This window comes from Dipteris shenzhenensis, chromosome 28, assembly GCF_047967505.1.
Source record: "Dipteris shenzhenensis isolate YYH24624 ecotype China chromosome 28, Dip_SZ_1.0, whole genome shotgun sequence".
In the NCBI taxonomy this organism is placed as follows: domain Eukaryota; kingdom Viridiplantae; phylum Streptophyta; class Polypodiopsida; order Gleicheniales; family Dipteridaceae; genus Dipteris; species Dipteris shenzhenensis.
The window spans coordinates 33,119,416-33,137,480 of record NC_141623.1 but is presented as its reverse complement, the minus strand read 5'-3'; the positions used below and the strand labels follow the sequence as shown (position 1 = coordinate 33,137,480).

Below are 18,065 nucleotides of genomic sequence, written 5' to 3'. Positions count from 1 at the left end.
AAAAACCCTGTTCCTACAGTGGGTTCAAACCACTCGTTTGCCCATGGAGGAGGAAATAGAATTGGAGGATTGCCGCGAGTGTGGTGGTTCACACCAGCTTGTGGTCATCAGGCTGCTAATTTATGTCACCAATGCGTGATTGGGCCAATCATGTAGCAACTGGAGGTGTTGGTCATGGCGGGGCTGGCCTTCATGGGCCGGACACAAATCTTCCGTGTCAGTGTCCGACCCCGTCGCTCCTAGTGGGCCAGCTAGGATGGTAGCCCTTCACACCGCCTTTTGGAGGATGCCGTAGGGGTTTAGTTTTAGTATTTGTTGTTGGGTTTTTTGGGATAAGTGCTAACAACACCCCATCTTGAGCTGCGCCTAGGGCTTGAACACAAGGCCGGCACACACGAAAGTAAGCGTTTGCCGCGTGGGCTAAGCGCACACCCACAAGTTGTGGCCGGGTGGGCTAACCTCTAGTGACGTAAAGACTAAACAAGAGAGCCGCATGTGCGCTAAAGCCTATGTAGACAGATACTAGAGACCCATGATACAAGTCAATTGAGGTAGGGTGAGTAAAAGACGATAAGGGTTTTTTTGGAGCTTACGAGAAGCAACACAGAAAGAAGAAGAAGAAGTAGAAGAAGAAGAGGAAGAAGAAGACGACGACCAGGAGGAGCTGAAGAGCAAAGTAAAGCCCTTGAGGGCTTATGGCTTCCCTCTCAGCTTCCATCTCTTCAGCTCCACGATTTCTCCCCCTTTCCCCTTACCGTGAGTCCTCCCCTTCTTCATCTTCTTTCTTTGGTCCCTCGTTTCACTCCCTTCGTAACCTCCCTCCAGCTCAACCCACATCTCGCTTCCTCCTCATTCTGATTCCTTCTCCAGAGGTCTAATTCGCAGCCTTGTTCATGTCAGTCTGCGCCTGGCATTTGCATCTCTCTTGATTGCTGTGGTTGCATATGATCGACCAGGAATTAACAAGCATTTCCAAAACTAAGACGTATATCAAAGTCTGAGTTTTAACTCCCATTTTGCAGATGCAGAATGTGCATGGGGCCCAGCTAGATGCCGTGTCTCACATTCGGGTCAGCAAGGCTATCGCAAGGGCATTCTGAAAGTGACGAACCTTTTTGGAGGAAAGAAGGAAAGCACCGATAATCCAGACGACGCTTCTAAGAAGGTCTGTTTTGACCCAGCAATCTTTCCCTACAAAGTCCTTTTATATTATGTCTTCCGGATTGGTAGCAGAATTCAGCTTGTTTGATCTTGAAGCAAATCATGGCAGATTCATCTAGAGTACGAATCATAGTGTAATTGAAGATGTCCATATGCGGGGGGACGCTTCACCAGCTGCCTCTTTTTGGTTTGTCCTAGAAATTTGTCGTTTTAAGGAACCTTTCATTTACATCTGACTGACTATATCGTTTTTAGCACTGCCTTCCAGGCAGTGCTCTAGTTACATTTTTGTTAAAAAGTGTCCCACACACTTTGTTGCCATGTGGCCCTCTTCTATTTTGCTCTCAGACTCGCTCACACACACTTTCTTTTTGGCCTGCCCTAGGAGGGAAGGCTTTAGTAAAGGTGTTTCCCTTTAAGAAAGGGAAAATGATGTGGATTTATTGCTATTTTGGTCCCTATTTTTTTCTCCCCTTTCTTTCTCCCCATTTTTTTCTCCCCCTTTCTCTCTACCCCCTTACTCTCTCTCCCCATTTTTTGGCCTTCCCTTGGCTAGGCCTTAAGCAATGGTGATTTCTGCAAGAAGCTAATCCCATTATAGTAATTTCAAAAATTTGGCCATGATTTTCTCCCCTTTCTCTCTCTCTCTCTTCTTCTTCTTCTCTCTCTAAGCTTCTTCTTCTTCTTCTCTCTCTCTCTCTCTCTCTCTCTCAGCTTTCAATTTGCCAGGGCAGGCCTCTTGAATGTATTCACTTGTTTTAAGAGCTCTCTCTCTCTCTCTCTCTCTTATAGAGTTTAATCATTCGAACTTTCCTATACACGGGCTTCCATCACAGGTGTTGCAAATTAATCATTCATTCATCTTGACAATTGTTTTCCTTTGACAGAACCAATTGAAGGGAGTGCTCACGAGTACTTGTACTCACTTGTCTATGTTTAGAAACTACGGTTTTTTAAAGCTTGGTTAGGCAAGTGACACTTAGGCTGTTTACACACCAAATGGTGTCCAAGGTTGAATAGAAAGCCACGATTTAAGGTTTGGGCGGGCACCTCTTTACACATACACTGGCCAAGCTTAGACCTTTTAATCCAACGTGGAGTCCACGTTATGAGAAAGGCCTTCCTTGCTTGGCTGCCCACCGATGGGCAGGGCTGAATTCAGCCAATCACCATAACGATTTGGGTCCCCCAGCTCCACACCCATCCGGGTCCTCATTTTTACAAAAAGGGTTTGTACTTGGGCGGTGTGTAAAAGGGGTGCCCATTCGTGCACACCTAGTTTTTAATGATCTCACAATGGGTGGCCGGTGTGTAATGGGAGTGCCCATTCAAGCCCGCCTGTGAATGTTTTTGGGTGTGAGTCACTACAATTCTATTGGTGTAGCTTCATATTTTAAGTATCACAGTATCTTGTAATGTCTTGACGAACACATTTAGTTAGCATGACTTGGATCGAGGAATGCTTAAATGATTTCCATAGTAAACTGGGCTTGGTTTTTTTCTGAAGCTGTTTTACATTTTTTGAGTTGATGTCGTCGTGTTTTTGCTTTTTATGGATGCATCCATGCTAATGAGCATCGATTTTGTGGAAGGTGTAACATGTGTAACTCGTAATTTCATACTAACGATCATTGTCTGTTTGGGAGGGTGTATTATATGTATTAATAATTTTCAGTTTTATAGATGTCACATCTTTAACATGTGAATAGCATCTTCTAGAATAACGCTCTAGTTACATTTTTGTTAAAAAGTGTCCCACACACTTTGTTGCCAAGTGGTCCCCTTCTATTTTGGTTCCTCTCTCTCTCACAATACACACACATACACACACACACACACACACACACACACACTTTGCAAATCTCTTTGTATTTGCAAGTGGTTGCATCGTTCATTCATCTTGACAATCATTTGCATTTGGAAGAACTTAAAGCAGTGCTCACGAGTACTTGTACTCACTTGTATATGGAAGGTAAAAGTTGAAGCTGGTCTATTTGTGCTAGGGTTGAGATCGTGCTTTTCATAGTTGCATTCACACTATTGAGCTTTGAATGTTCAATTGCATCGGTGCACCATTGGTTGAGTTTATGGTTTTCGGTCTATAGTTCCTTCTAAAAGCTATAGGCCTATCAAAGGCCAACGTGTGGCCATAACACAACCAAATTCTTGCCTAAGGTTACTTTATACATTTACACAAGAAATATAAGATTTTTTAAAGTGTCCTTGTTCAAAGTAGTTTTGTTATCCATCTTTTATTTTTATTTGTATTTTAACAGAGGGAGAGAGGTAGTGACATGCTCATCGGACAGAGGCTCTTATTATGGGGGGCTTACAGCTCCACAAGCCCTAGAAGAGCATCATGATCAAGAAGTTTATTAATAAGGGAACCATGTGCCCATTTGGAGAAAAGGAACTCCTATCCTTTGTCCAAACCAAAGTAGCAAAAGTCATTTGGTTGGTCCCACCACCAATCAAGTCCTCTTTTCCTATTCTACAGGAAAAAACTTTTGACTTTGATAGCAATGTAATATACAATGGGGCCTACATATTTCTCTCATTAGCAGTGTTCATGCGATCTAGTATAGCGGGAATTGTGAATGTTGGAGAAAGAAAGAAAGTTTATTTACATCTACGAAGGACCAAAGGATCCGTGAGATTGAAAAAAATCAGATACAATAAAGCTAAAGGTGGGTCCGGTAAACGAGCACCCATATCCAAGGGTGATGTCTATGACAAGAAAAAAGTAATACATCAATTTGTCACTGCGAGAAAAACCCAAAGGGGAACACCAAGGGGAAAGCCCTTGGTGGCCTACCAATCGGTCATGTGTTCGTGCGAATGGTTGGACCTAGTATGGTGTCTATGGGACCAACTCCACCAGACCACTTAGGAGAGACAAGAGGAGCTCGTTTGTCAGTGGCTCTGGATTTGGTGAGGGCTGGCGAGACGAGGAAGAAAGTTGGTGATAGATTGTTGTGGACGCTCGAAGTTGGTGATAGATCGTTGTGGACGCTCGAGCTGTCCCAAGTCGATCACTCCATGAGTCAGCCTATTGTATGACAAGTGCAGTTGTCACTTCATCGGTTTGTCGCCTCGCGTTGAAAAGAGAGGATATGTCTGCAGTCCTTACTCGGGTCATTGGAGGAAAAAACCACGATCGTGCTCTGGTTGGGCTTAGCAAGTCTCTCCTGTGCTGTCCTCTGTGCTCGTATAAGTTGATCAAGGAGAAAAGTGGCCACATGTCGTGATCAGGATGTGCTAGAAACTCTCTGAGTGGGCCAACCGCTATTTAAAAGACAATGATGTCGTCCACGGATCTCATCGTACACTAGGCATTTGAATGCAAAGTGAAATTTTGTCTCGGCCTTCTACATCTCACATAAAGTTCAGATTTGTCTCTCACGTGGCATGTCCTATGCCTATCCTGTCTCAACTTGTAGCGTGTGTGAACATACTTCGAAGTGACCAATCGAGATCCCTAGTGCATCTAGAAGATGAATTTGTGTGTAGCCTGGTGGGTTGGTATACGCCTGCCTCAAGTCTATATTGAAACAGTGGCAGAGAGAGAGAGAGAGAGAGAGAAGCAGGGAGGGAGGGAGGGTGACACATGCTCGTTCAAGCCACAAAGGGCTGAGGCAAAGGGCTCACTAAGACCCTTTGCTAAGTATACGATACTGGACTAAAATAAGAAGTATAGAGAAAAGACCTCATGTAAACTTCAAAATTTAAAATTAAGGACAAATAGCTAGACTTAGTCTCGGGGTAGGATTCAGATGTCAAGTCTTACTTACATAGAAGCGTGATTTCCAGTCGAATAACTTAATAAACTTAGAGAAGACTTTGTATGAATGGATGCTCAAGTATGTGTGGGTGTGTGGATTTGTATGTGTGAGAGCATATTTTTATACTGTGGTCTACACCCACTGATGACATCAGTGGGGATTACAGATCCTTGGACAAAACCCCCTCTGGGAAATCCGGAGTTTTAGACCAAGAATCAAATATAGGACTATTACAATGATCTTTCTTTTCAAAGTGAGACTTAGATGTACAGTGATTGAGAATCATTCAAGAAAGCAGCCCCTGGCCCGGTACCAGGTGGAGAAAGCCGCATAAAATGTCTTGGTCCTCCTTATCCCTGAAACACAAGAAACTCAAATTCTACCTGTTAGGGTTAGTATAGAAACCTTAGACTCTGGAAAACATATCCCACAACTGAAGTAGCTAGTGTTTTCAACCTAAACGAGGTTAGAACCTTTTGAAAATGAAGGGAACAGGTTTAGTATAAATAACATCAGTTTTAGAAAGCCCCATGAGTGAAAAACGAAAGCTGAAAATCACTTTCTGGTAGCCTGAAAGACAAAAAGCGGAACTGAATATGAGAAAAACAGCGCGTAAAGAAAGTGTAGTGGTTGATAAAAGTGAAATATGTGAAGAATACTTGCCCCGTGACTTGTCTTGCGCATTGGAAAGGAAGAAAGGTAGGCTGAAGCAAAAAATTACAGCAGGAGGATGGCTAGGAAGAGGGCGAATTTGCAAGGAGAGGGTGCAAATTTGCAAAGAGAGCAATTGTGACTGCTTAGAATTGAGCCCAAACTTTATATAGACCTTGGGTGAAAGCAGAAAGCTAATAAAAGCTGAGAAAGCACTAAAAGCAGGCTGAAAAAGCTTTGAAAAGCTGAAAAAACGATTTCTAATATTTTATTTTCTAGTTATAGTATTTGATTTGTTATAATAGATTTTAGGAGTTATTTGAATACTTTAAATAGGTATCTTAAAAAATTTGCCCGATGACCCCTCTACCCATGCACACAATGAATTAATCTACGGCCTAGGACTTAGTTAACCCTAGAACTTAAATTGCTTGTATCCAACTAAAACAACTTAGAATTCTACCAAAGTGGAACTATCTTTTAGCTCTTAGAAAGCCCTAGAAACTAGATACTCATGGATTGGGTTTTGAGATCACTTCCAACTCACAAGACTATGTGATCTAGATCTGTCCTCATTGACTAAGTATCATAGCCTAACACACCAAGGCTCACTCCCAAAGCCATTGAAGGTGTTAGGAGTAGAACAATCCGGTCTAGAGAATTCTTGTGGATGTGCGAGGGGTCATCAATCTCGTACGGCATGTTGGTAATTTAATACCAGGTGGAGGGTGATTCGGTAAGAGAGTCATTGGACTCGTAACTTCACTAGTGTGAAGTCCACCCCATGCACTAGCTTTTGGCATCTTGTCACTGGATGTGACTATGATGGACACTAAAGATCCATGGCCATATTGAAGATGGCAAAGAGAGAGACCGTGTTGAAGATGGTAACAAAAGACCATACTAAAGATGGTAAACATAGGCCATGCTAGAGATGGCAAAACAAGATTGTACTAAAGACGGTAGATCATACTGAAGGTGATAGAGCCATGCTGAAGGTGACTGGTCCTGTTGAAGGCGACAGATTGTACTGAATGCGATTGACCGCTCTGAAGGCGATAAGAGCTCTAATGTCCGAAAAGGGTCACACTGAAGGTGACAAGTGCTATACTGGAGATAGCAATGCATGGTGATTAGCCATGAAAAGAGAGTACTCTGAATTGCCGATGAAGATGTGCACATGGTTGCAGAAGATGCCCGGCCAGGATGCGAAGTCCTATCACAAGAACTCACATAGAAGGATACACACATGCGTGGTCAGTAAAAATGAGATCTCAAGAAAGTAAAAATAATGATTAAAAAATATGACAGTGAAATAGTCATTGTTACATCAGAAGACATATCCAGGTGCCATGGTGGCTCAATCTCGAGGTAAAAGTCAAAAGACATATCTAGGTGCCATGGTGGCTCATAAATACAAAAAACTTCAAATCCAAATCCAAATCCAAATCCAAAACTAAGGACAAATAACTAGACTTAGTCTCGGGGTAGGAGTCAGAAGACATATCTAGGTGCCATGGTGGCTCTCCTGTGAGCTGCAAAAATGTCTCGTATCTGTGTCTGTTTGGTCGTCTCTCGCGATGGTGGAGGGTGTGGTCTCTGAGGCTCGAGCTCTTTGTATCTGGTGGCCATATCAATGGTAACGCCTCTGGTCGGGCGTCTCCTCCCAATAGTGCTGTAATGGGATGGACCTCCATCGGGCGTGCTCTGGTCCGTTGTTGCGTCACAGGTATTAACCTCGCAAGCCTATGAGACAAAGTACAATCCAAAAAGTAACTCATACAAGCCATTGTGGGTTGTAGCAAAGGGCTCGCAAAGGCCCTTGCTGGTGATAAGCTAATGCTAAGCTTAAAAAAAAAACCTCACAAACTCAAGCATGCAAAGCTAGCGCTCCGAAAACATAACCAGGTGCCAAGGTGGCTTTCCGATGAGACACGGATATGTCTCGTATCTATGTCTATTAAGCTGTCTCTCGTTGTGGCCAGGAGTGTGGTCTCCATGATCTCTTTATCTAGTGGGCCATATTAAGAGTTACACCTCAGCTTAGACGGGCTCCCCTAGTAGAGTAGTGATGGGATGGACCTATATAGTGTGTGCTTTGGTTAGCCTCTGCATCGTGTGTGGTGGCTTCACCGCTCCGTGCCATCTCTTCCCGCTGATCCATGCTGCCCTCATGTTAGCTATCTCCTCCTCCTCTACCCCACCGTGACCGGGGTTGACTCAAGGCATAGAAGTCAGTGACATGTCGCTGTGCTCGATCTGTCTCCTGTGGCACTGTCATTTGTTGCTGTTTGGTTTGCTGCAGTAACGTCTCTCTAACCCCATCCCCATCAGTAAGGCCAACTGAGACCTGGTCATGGAAGTGGATTAGCCGAGAGAGTGGCCCGAATCCATGTCCCTCCTGAAAGAGGCAGTGGTATCGTCCTTGGGACTCATAGTAGGTGGAGCAAATGCATAGGAAGTGCTCCTCTGTCTCCACCTCTGCCATGTGCATAGCGTGCAAAACCGTTGCTCTTCTAGGTTTCCCTATGGCTCTCCCTGCCTCGATCCTTAGGTGATGGGATGAGATTCGGATCTGCTCAATGGCATTCCTCAGTGCATGTGAGACCAGCAAACACGATGGCTGTCACACATGTACCAAATCTCTATGGGCTCCATGGATACTTCCCATCTCAAGCATGTCCTTGACCCTCGTCTATTCAGCTATGAGGCTGTACCAAACATGTGCCATCTGCCTAGCAACCATTGCCTATATGTACACTATCTCCTAGGGAAACCTAAGCACATTCTCTACTGAAAGATTCCTCCATCAAGCAGAGCAAAAGAGCATCCATTTCAGTTTCAAAAGGCTTATACTCAACCTAGGATTGTTGCTAGCAACCAATGCGTGGTCACACAATCCCTCCACAACTGACCCAAGTGTCCACCTAGCAAAGGGAGAAAGCATAAACATAGGGTCCATATCCAAGGACACTTGATCACAGAGAAAGGCTTGTGACTATAAGTTCTTCTACGCAACAAGAGCAATAGAATGCTTAACCAGTGCCTCTGAAATCAGCATTAATTGCAACTATTCAGGCATATTCATACACACTCAGCCATACAAGGGCATGTCAGTTGAGCATATGGACTTGATAGCCCTCCGTATTGCCTTCTGTATAGTCTCCCGTGCATAGGCCGTACACAGACCGTACGTTGGTATTTTGTATAGACTCCGGTACACATACCACATGTTGGTCTTCCTTATAGCCTCCTGTACCACAATCTGTACAAGGACCATACCTTGCAAGCTGTACTATGGTGAATGGTACAACGGATGAGCATCCGTACACTCGTGCTAGGCGATCCGCACACAGCGTGTAAGCTTCTATACAACAGTCCGTACGGGTTCTGCTCTGAGACCATACCAAGGCCAGTGTACATCCGTACATTCTCATACAGCCTACGTACACTCAATACGTACAACGCATGTAGCTCTCGCCTCAGCTTGCCGTACCAAATCTAGGCTCGTGAGCTCATGTGTGTGCCGTACGCCCGTCGACTAGCCCTTCGTCTATCTGTCTAGGTGTTACTTTCTTAGTCCCAAGTGCTTCCTCCTTTTCTTCGACGTCCTCTCGAAACCCCTCTTAGCCACCCTCCCATGCATGCATGTATTGTGCTTGGGAATAGTAGGTGCCATGTGATAGTCCATGCCCCTTGGCCCCTCTTGGACCACTCTATGAGTCCTCTGATGACTTCAATTCACCCCAAGGCACAATTAATCATAGGGGCCGTTTGTTCACCTGGCAACCCAAGGCTTGCCCCCTATTTTTTCCCAGGGTCTTGCCCACATGCAAGCCCACATGCAAGCTCAAAAACTCATGCCCTCGATACATACCTCGTGATAGAGATAGCCTATAGTCTCATCTGTAAGAATTCAATAAAAATTAAGGGCACTCTACCAAGCAAGACAACCCTCCGTGTCTGAAAAAACTAACTAGCTGGTTCCAAGTGATTAAGTTCCCAGAAGTTAGGCAATAAACATGCTATAGAAGTCTCACCCTCATCGGGTTGTTAGTTGAGCACTTTACAAAAAGGTGTCATATGCAAACTTTGAGTCCAGCCCATACAACTGTATTTTTTGTAGGGCCAACAGCTCCGAGCTATGAAAGACGACGTTCCTTTGATTCCTCTAGGCTGAGTTGCAATTTGGAGACTAGGCACTACAAACTTCATGGGGACCACATCCTCCAATCCATAGGCTAAGGAAAAGGGAGTTTGTCTTGTAGTAGTCTTATAGGCAGTCCGAAACGTCCATAAAGCAGAATTTACAGTCTAATCCCAATCAGTCTTGTTTTGATTCACAGTTTTCATCAATATCTTGATCAAAATCTTATTTGTGGACTTTGACTGCCTATTTGCTTTTGTTTTTTTTCTCCCAAAGAAAGGAACCTTCTATTAATGCTTGAAAGATTTCATACAAGACAACAGCCCTGAAGGTGCTGAGTATGAAAAAACCGAAAAAGGCAGAAAGAAAAACCGGCTTGTTCCAAAGAAGCCTAGCTCACTGCCTAGGGGATCTCTAGAACTGGGGCTAACAGCCAAGTGGGGGGACTATACAGACAGCGAATCCCTCGCGGAGTGAAGATGTAGAAAACACCTGCAGGCCAAGCCTTGCAGAAACAAGCACGCCTCTCAATAGTCGCCTTGGAGCCTGGAGTCCCGCGCTCCCAGGTGGACCGTAGAGTGTAAATGATATCCTGCCAGATGGTAACCAAGGTAGCCGAGGGTGGAACCGGGTGCTTTCCCATCACAAGACTGCACCGAGCCACCCAAATGTTCCAAGCCGTGATGCTGGCTACCACCTCCCAAACACTGTCTATTCAGCAACTAAGCAATCCCCAATTTATGGGGCAATCAAACAGCTCACAGGCCAGCCAAAAGGCCAGCCATCTCAGCCAAACAAATGGCCAGAAAGTCCAGCTGGTCTGGCCGACCAGAACTGGCCGACCAGTTGGCCGACCAGCTGGCAGGCCCACCGACCAGCTGGCCGACCAGCTAGGTCTGGCTTATAAAAGGCTTCTGCCCCCACACTTCCTCTGACAGGACAGGACCTGCAGCTGCTCCTCATCTCCTCCATCTTTTGCTGCAGGCCCGCCTGCTCCATCTACCTCTCCTCTTCAGATCTGCCTTCACTGCTGCCTCCTCTTCTGCCTCTCCTTCTTGCCTCCTGGCTGCTCCATCCTCTCCTCCAGATCTGTCCCAACTTCTGCTCCTCTGCTCAGATCTGCTCCTCTACTTCAGCTCTGTCCCTTCTGCTCCAGATCTGTCCCATCCTACTCCAAGATCTGTCCCCTTCTGCTCCTCTGCTCCAGATCAGCTCCTTCTGCTCCAGATCTGTCCCATCCTACTCCAGATCTGTCCCCTTCTGCTCCTTTGCTCCAGATCAGCTCCTTCTGCTCCAGATCTGTCCCATCCTACTCCAGATCTGTCCCCTTCTGCTCCTCTGCTCCAGATCAGCTCCTTCTGCCCCAGATCAGCTCCTTTTCTTCATCATGTTGCTATTCCAGATAGCCTGAAGGTTCCTTCCTCAGAGCATGCTGGTTTTCAGCCATTTCCTAGGGCAGCTCCAGCCCTTCATCATCCTCGTCATCATTGAGCTACACGGAGGACTGCGTTACGCTCCCTCTGCTACTATCTTTTCTACTGTCTCTCTACATGGAATCATCTTTCTGATTCACCTCAGCCACGGTCCTTCAGACACGACGGCTTGAGGTTCTTGTATTCAGTTTTTCATATTACCGACAGGCACTATGTTTTCTGAGTTCTGTTCTTCAGTTGTGTCTGAGTATTGTCTTACTTTTTGATCGCTCTACTGCAAACCCTATCGTTTCTCTATATGGTATCAGAGCCATGGTGATCTAAAGACCCCAGATCTCTGGTGATCTAAAGATTCTGATTTTTCATGGAGACCATAGGTACGGGGAGCATCACTCCTATGAACATATCTTTTTCCTCTTCATTCCGTTGCGCACTAAGGGAGAGAACTCCATCTTCTACTCCCATCCCTCCCTCCCTTTCAGAACTCCATCCTTTACTCCCATCCCTACCTCCCTTTCAGAACTCCATCTTCTACTCCCATCCCTCCCTCCCTTTCAGAACTCCATCTTCTACTACCATCCCTCCCTCCTTTTTCGGTTTCTGGCTTGACATTCCCCATTCCTTCGAAAGAGGGGGTCATGATCCTTCACCTCTACCACCATCGGCATCGACTTCCAGTATCTACAAGTTATCCCTAGGCGGGACCCTTTCTGTTCAGATGTGTCTAGATGACTGTTGTTTCGAAACTTCTACCTGCATGGAGGCGGGGATAGACTCCTCTCTCCTGAGGTCCAAGATTGGACACACACTGGCTCACTGTTCAGCTCCGGCCTCTCTAGATTATCAGTCCTGCTACGACAAATTTGTTCTTTACCTTTGCTCTTTCCTCCACCTTTCGGCGGTGAGAGGGGGTGGCTTATTCTCTCAAACTTCACAGTGTTCTTATTTCTATCTAGTATCATACGTGTAACTACGACACTTGAGGAAGTGAACAATTCCCTTGCAAGGGCACTCCTCTTGTGATCTTCTATTGGGCATTTCACAGGGATAGCCAACACCACCATCGACATCTCTACACGAAGCTCCAAGCACACAATGTTTGCCCCTCAAAATTGGCAATTGAGAGGGGGTATTCAGCAACTAAGCAATCCCCAATTTATGGGGCAATCAAACAGCTCACAGGCTAGCCATCTCAGCCAAACAAATGGCCAGAAAGTCCAGTTGGTTTGGCCGACCAGTTGGCCGACCAGCTGGCAGGCCCACTGACCAGCTGGCCGACCAGCTAGGTCTGGCCTATAAAAGGCTTCTGCCCCCACACTTCCTCTGACAGGACAGGACCTGCAGCTGCTCCTCATCTCCTCCATCTTTTGCTGCAGGCCTGCCTGCTCCATCTACCTCTCCTCTTCAGATCTGCCTTCACTGCTGCCTCCACTTCTGCCTCCTCTGCTGCCTCCTCTTTTGCCTCTCCTTCCTGCCTCTTGGCTGCTCCATCCTCTCCTCCAGATCTGTCCCAACTTCTGCTCCTCTGCTCAGATCTGCTCCTCTACTTCAGCTCTGTCCCTTCTGCTCCAGATCTGTCCCATCCTACTCCAAGATCTGTCCCCTTCTGCTCCTCTGCTCCAGATCAGCTCCTTCTGCTCCAGATCTGTCCCATCCTACTCCAGATCTGTCCCCTTCTGCTCCTCTGCTCCAGATCAGCTCCTTCTGCTCGAGATCTGTCCCATCCTACTCCAGATCTGTCCCCTTGTGCTCCTCTGCTCCAGATCAGCTCCTTCTGCCCCAGATCAGCTCCTTTTCTTCATCATGTTGCTATTCTAGATAGCGTGAAGGTTCCTTCCTCAGAGCATGTCAGCTATTTCCTAGGGCAGCTCCAGCCCTTCATCATCCTCGTCATCATTGAGCTACACAGAGGACTGCGTTACGCTCCCTCTGCTGCTATCTTTTCTACTGTCTCTCTACATGGAATCATCTTTCTTATTCACCTCAGCCACGGTCCTTCAGACACGACGGCTTGAGGTTCTTGTATTCAGTTTTTCATATTATTGACAGGCACTATGTTTTTTGAGTTCCGTTCTTCAGTTGTGTCTGAGTATTGTCTACTTTTTGATCGCTCCACTGCAAACCCTATCGTTTCTCTATACTGTCCTCCCTAGGACGAGGAGGAGCTAGGGTGTCAGGGGGGACTGCCTCGTGGAGTTCAATCCTCTGAATGCTCTGACCCTGTATCTGGTAGGTTGGGGAGATCTCATCAATTTGAAACGCGTGTCCTCCCTCTATCATCCAAGCCACCATCCCCCAGGTGTAATCTCTGTGTATACTCTGCATGCGTGTCATGATCCTGAGGGCTCTCATCTAGATCCTTGTTGCGCTACGACAGCTCCATAGGCAGTGTGGGATAGTCTCCAGAACACCATTTGAGCACCAGTGGCAATGCCCCTCCACTCGCATCTGCTCCAACCATGGGCCGATGGGCAAGCCTCTGTGGGCTACCAGCCAGAAGAAGTATGAAATCTTATGCGGCCGCAAGCTGGACCACAACCGCGTCCAAAACCTGGAGCGAACATCCCAGGGCACTCTCTGGGTCACCTAGTGTCTTTCCCTCGAGGGAGTCCACCTCAACGAGTCCATCTGAAGTCTCCAGCCAATCCATGTGGTGTAGGAAAAGAAAGGCACCTTATCTGTCGTCTCAGCTAGGCCGTCTTAGGAGGGCCAGAACCACTCCCCCGGGTCCCAGTGGGCCTCCCTCATCCCATAGCCAGAGGTGCCATCGAGAGGCGTCCTGCTCTGAGATACTGGGATCAATGTGCCACTCCTTCCCCAAGCATCCTACCACTCTAATCATCTGCTAGTGTATTCCATCAAGACTCCCATCCATCTCAGGGTCACTCCCAGTGAGGGGCTGAAGCAGGCCTCTAGGTCCTACATGGAAGAAGCTGGGGTGCATGCTGCCACGTTGCATCAAAATCCTCAAGGGAACACTAGTACGGGAAAACTGCCCCAACCATCTGCTATCTCTCCAAATGTGAAGTCCTTCCCACCAGGACTCAGGAATGGCTAAGTCGATCTCGCCCATCCGTTGCCCTGCCCCTCTCAGATGCGCTATGGCATCAAGCCTCGCCTCTGCCTCCATAGGTAGTCTGCTCCAGCGACCGAAAGACCCTGTTGGACCACTGTCCCACTGTGCCTAGCCAATGTGAGTCTGCTGCCCAAGCATACGACCCTCCTGATCTCTGACCTCTGGGTGCCACATAAGGGGTTGGTGCTCAATCTCCTCTCTGCATTTGGGCAGAGCACAGATGAGGTCCCCCGCTAGTCTCTGCCAAACCCTGTGGAGGCTCCTCATCAAGGGGGAGCCCTTTCCCGTAAGGGGGGCCTCTGAGAAGATCCATCTATGTGAAGGCTGCCACTGTCCCCCAGTGCGTGGGGTGTTCCTCAGAAGCTCTCTCTGTGAGAGGAGATTCCAAGGCTCGGCACTTGGGGTGAGACCACAAACCACCAACTTGCCCAGAAGGGCCTTGCTCTGCATCTCTGGATCAATGATACCCAAGCCTCCCAGTGCCTGCGGCATGATCACTGTCTGCCAAGCTACTCGGGCCCTAGTGTTCCTCGTGCCGTCTGAACCTGCCCAGAGGAAGTTTCGTACCAACCGTCGGAGCTGCCCAATGCATCCTCTGTGAAAGCACCAACAAGAGGCAATATACTAGGCAGTGGCAAGAATGACTTGGTTTGCTACTAAGGCACGACTTGCGAGGGAGAGTTTGGCCGAGCTCCAACAGAGAAGCTTGCGCTGAACACTCTCAAGGACCGGGGCAATGTGTTGCTCTGTTGTGATGTCAATACCCACTTGGCATCCGAGGTATCTCGCTGTCTGGCCCCGCGGTATCCTTTTGAAACCAAAGTCACTCCCCCACTCACGGATCTCCTATGTCTCCTCAAAGCTCGTGAAGAAGCCTATGGATTTCGTCCAGTTGATCCGTGTTCTTGAGGCCTCACAATAGATAGCCAAGGCGCCTCTGACTCTCTCTAGACTCACTGTGGTGCCCTCAACATACAAGGCCGTGTCATCTGCAAACTCCGAGTCAAGGAGCTCCTCCTCCTGTGTGATTGGGAGCCTCAACCCTGTGAGACCCGCCACCTGTGATCTCAAGTAGTAGCCCAGAGCCTCCGCTACAAACAAGAAGAGGAAGGAAGCGAGTGGGCAGCCCTGGCGGATGGAGCGAGAGAGAGGAAAGGCCTCGCCTGTGTGTCCTCCGATAATCATCTGACTAGAGCTCCTTGCGTATAGCGCTGAAACTCCTCTGACCCATCGGTCTGAGAAACCCAATCTCCTCATAGTGCCCTCGAGGAAAGACCACTCCACCCTGTCGTAGGCCTTGGCCCTTCTCGAAGTCCAAGAGAAGGATGGCTAGTGGCTGTGACTCCTCCTTGGATCAATCCACTGCCTCCCAGAATGTGAAGATGTTGTCCAGGATGCTCGCTCCTGGACAAACCTAGTCTGTATGTCATGGATGATGTCGGTAAGATGAGGCCATAACCGCAAACTCAAGACCTTGGCAAGGATCTTGTATGCAGTATCAAGCAAAGTGATCGGTCTCCACTGTTGGATATCTGACCTATCTCCCCCTTTCGGGATCAAACAAATCCACCTCCTGCGCAAGGACTGAGGGAGAAGGCTTGTGTCGAAAATCTCCTGGCAAGCTAAACAGAAAGGGGTGGAGATAATCTCCCAGAAGTTTCGGAAGAAGGCTGGAGTCAAGCCATCCTCCCCCGGGCATTTTTGGGTCGGGAGAGCCTTGAGGGCTTCCCAGAGCTCCTCATCTGTGAAAGGCTCCTCAAGTCTGTTGCATAGGTCCCGCGAGACTACTGTCGGAATGTGATCCCAAACAAGCTCTCGGGCCACAAGACCGGTTGGGGTCATCCTCTTTGTCTGAAAGAGCTGGCTATAAAAATCGGTGTCATGTCAAGAATCTCCTACGGGTCAGTGTGCATGATGCCCTGCGAGTCCCGGAGACGCTGTAGCTGTGTGCTGGTCGATCGGGGCCCAGTGGTCTGAAAGAAGTGCTTCGTCATCCTATCCCCCTGCTGTACCCATCGGGCCCGAGAGGAATGATAGGAGAACTCAGCCCGCCGCAGCTTGGTGAGCTACGCTCTCCAATCTATCACTAAGCCATTGAGACACTGGGTCCTGCTCCCTGAGCCTCTCGATGGAGGCGAGGTCTCTCCTCAAAGCCCGCTTGCGCTCCTGGAGGGTCCTCCTACGCCTGAGGGTGTGAGCCTGCAACTCCACATTGCTCCTCTGAATCGCATCGGCAACCCATGCCGCCCAGCCCTCACTCGGTGCCATCTCTGAGTGCTGCCAGATCTCTGCCATAACCTACTGAATCTCCTCATCCTGCAAGAGGTTCTCTGGGATGCGGACCCCCTTCTCGGGGAGACCTCGGCGGGGCTAATCCAAGTGAAGTACCACTGGAGAGTGCTCGGACATCGTGGTACCTACCAGAATCTCGGTAGCGCCGCCTCTGTGTAATGCCCAGTCCCCAACATAGAAGCGATCTAATCTCTCGAGCAATCGATTGTGTCTCCTCTGTCCAAAGGAGAAGAGAAGGCTGTCAGGAGTCCTGTTGAACTTTGGCTCTCTCCATGGATCTCTGCCACTGATCATGAAAATGAACTGCTCCCAGGTACTACGCTCTGCTGCTGGCATCTCAGAGAACGAGGCGCCGCCCTGCTTGTCTTTCCCAAACTCCAGGTTGTTGAAGTCCCTTCCAACAATCTAGGAGTCAACATCCGAAAAACACTCTGACAGCCTCCTCCAAAAGGCCGGGCGATGTTGTCTACACGTTGGGGCATACACGTTCAGGATTCCAATCTTGGAACTCTCGTGTCTGAACTCCCATCCAAATTGCCCGTCCTAGAATGAGCTCGCCCTGATCGTATACCTCTACAACCAAGGTCTGTGAGATTGAGATGTAGACCCCTCCGCTCCGTCCTACTGTGGGAGACCACTCCTCTGGACCTCTTCCTGGAAGAAGGTGATGGCGTCGTCTGATGTCTGCTGCTGAAAACATGTGCTCCTGAATCATGAGGATGTCCATTGCACGCCCTACCAATGCCCTCTGCAACTCTTGTCGGAGCATCAGGTACTGCGGCTGGCTACGAACACGGTCGTGGAGCCCGTGTACGTTCCAACTCACTATGGTCCAGCTTATGAGGATAGGGGAGTCGAGAACAAGGCTCTCCTGTGGGTGGGTGCTTGTCCTAGAAAGATTGACTTGTGTGATTTTGCCGGGGGTTTGGAGGGCGAGTAGTCAGTGTCTGTGCGGCGTCGTACTAGGGTGGATACCGGCTCAATACCGATCTTCCGTGCCCACTTCATCATGAAGGAGGCTTCCACCCCGAACAAGTCCGCACACGTATGGAGGGGCCAGAAGTGTGCCTGGTCCACCTTTGCCTCTATCGGTAATTTGATCACTCCTGTTGCTGAACCACACACCGGCTCCTCGCACATGAAGCTCAGCTGAAAGTTCACCTCCACGCCATGGGCGTACCAAAGATCTAGTCCCTGTGGTCCCATCGACTCGTCCATCATGAGCATAAGTTGATTACCCAAAATAGCATCAAACACCTCTGGGGACCACTTCTCCAACCTTGTGGAGGTAAACGGAAATCTCCAAACGGGGTGTGTCTGAGATCCCACTGCACTGATCAAACCCCCCTTGCGGGGCTGAAGGACCATGAGCGTGATCTCCAATGGTAGAGGGTATGAGTCTTGAATCTTCAGATAGTTCCAGGGTCCTAACCTCCAGAAGTCCCGTGGTAAGGGACGCTCAGGCTGGAGGTTGGGAGTTGCTGATCGGGAGGACGAGCCTCGACTCTTAGGATCCCTCTTTG

At 48.2% G+C, this 18,065-nt stretch overlaps 1 protein-coding gene across 1 annotated transcript in view; it reads left to right on the top strand.

The window, feature by feature from the left end:
* Positions 1 to 503: 503 nt before the first annotated feature.
* The window catches only part of LOC147883472 (nucleoid-associated protein At4g30620, chloroplastic-like), a 30,239-nt gene continuing 12,677 nt past the window's right edge, over positions 504 to 18,065 (top strand). The window contains exons 1-2 of the mRNA XM_087399710.1: positions 504 to 756; positions 1,023 to 1,165. Coding sequence (XP_087255836.1) covers positions 696 to 756; positions 1,023 to 1,165 — 204 coding nt within the window. The 5' untranslated portion in view covers positions 504 to 695. The remainder of the gene's footprint in view (positions 757 to 1,022; positions 1,166 to 18,065) is intronic.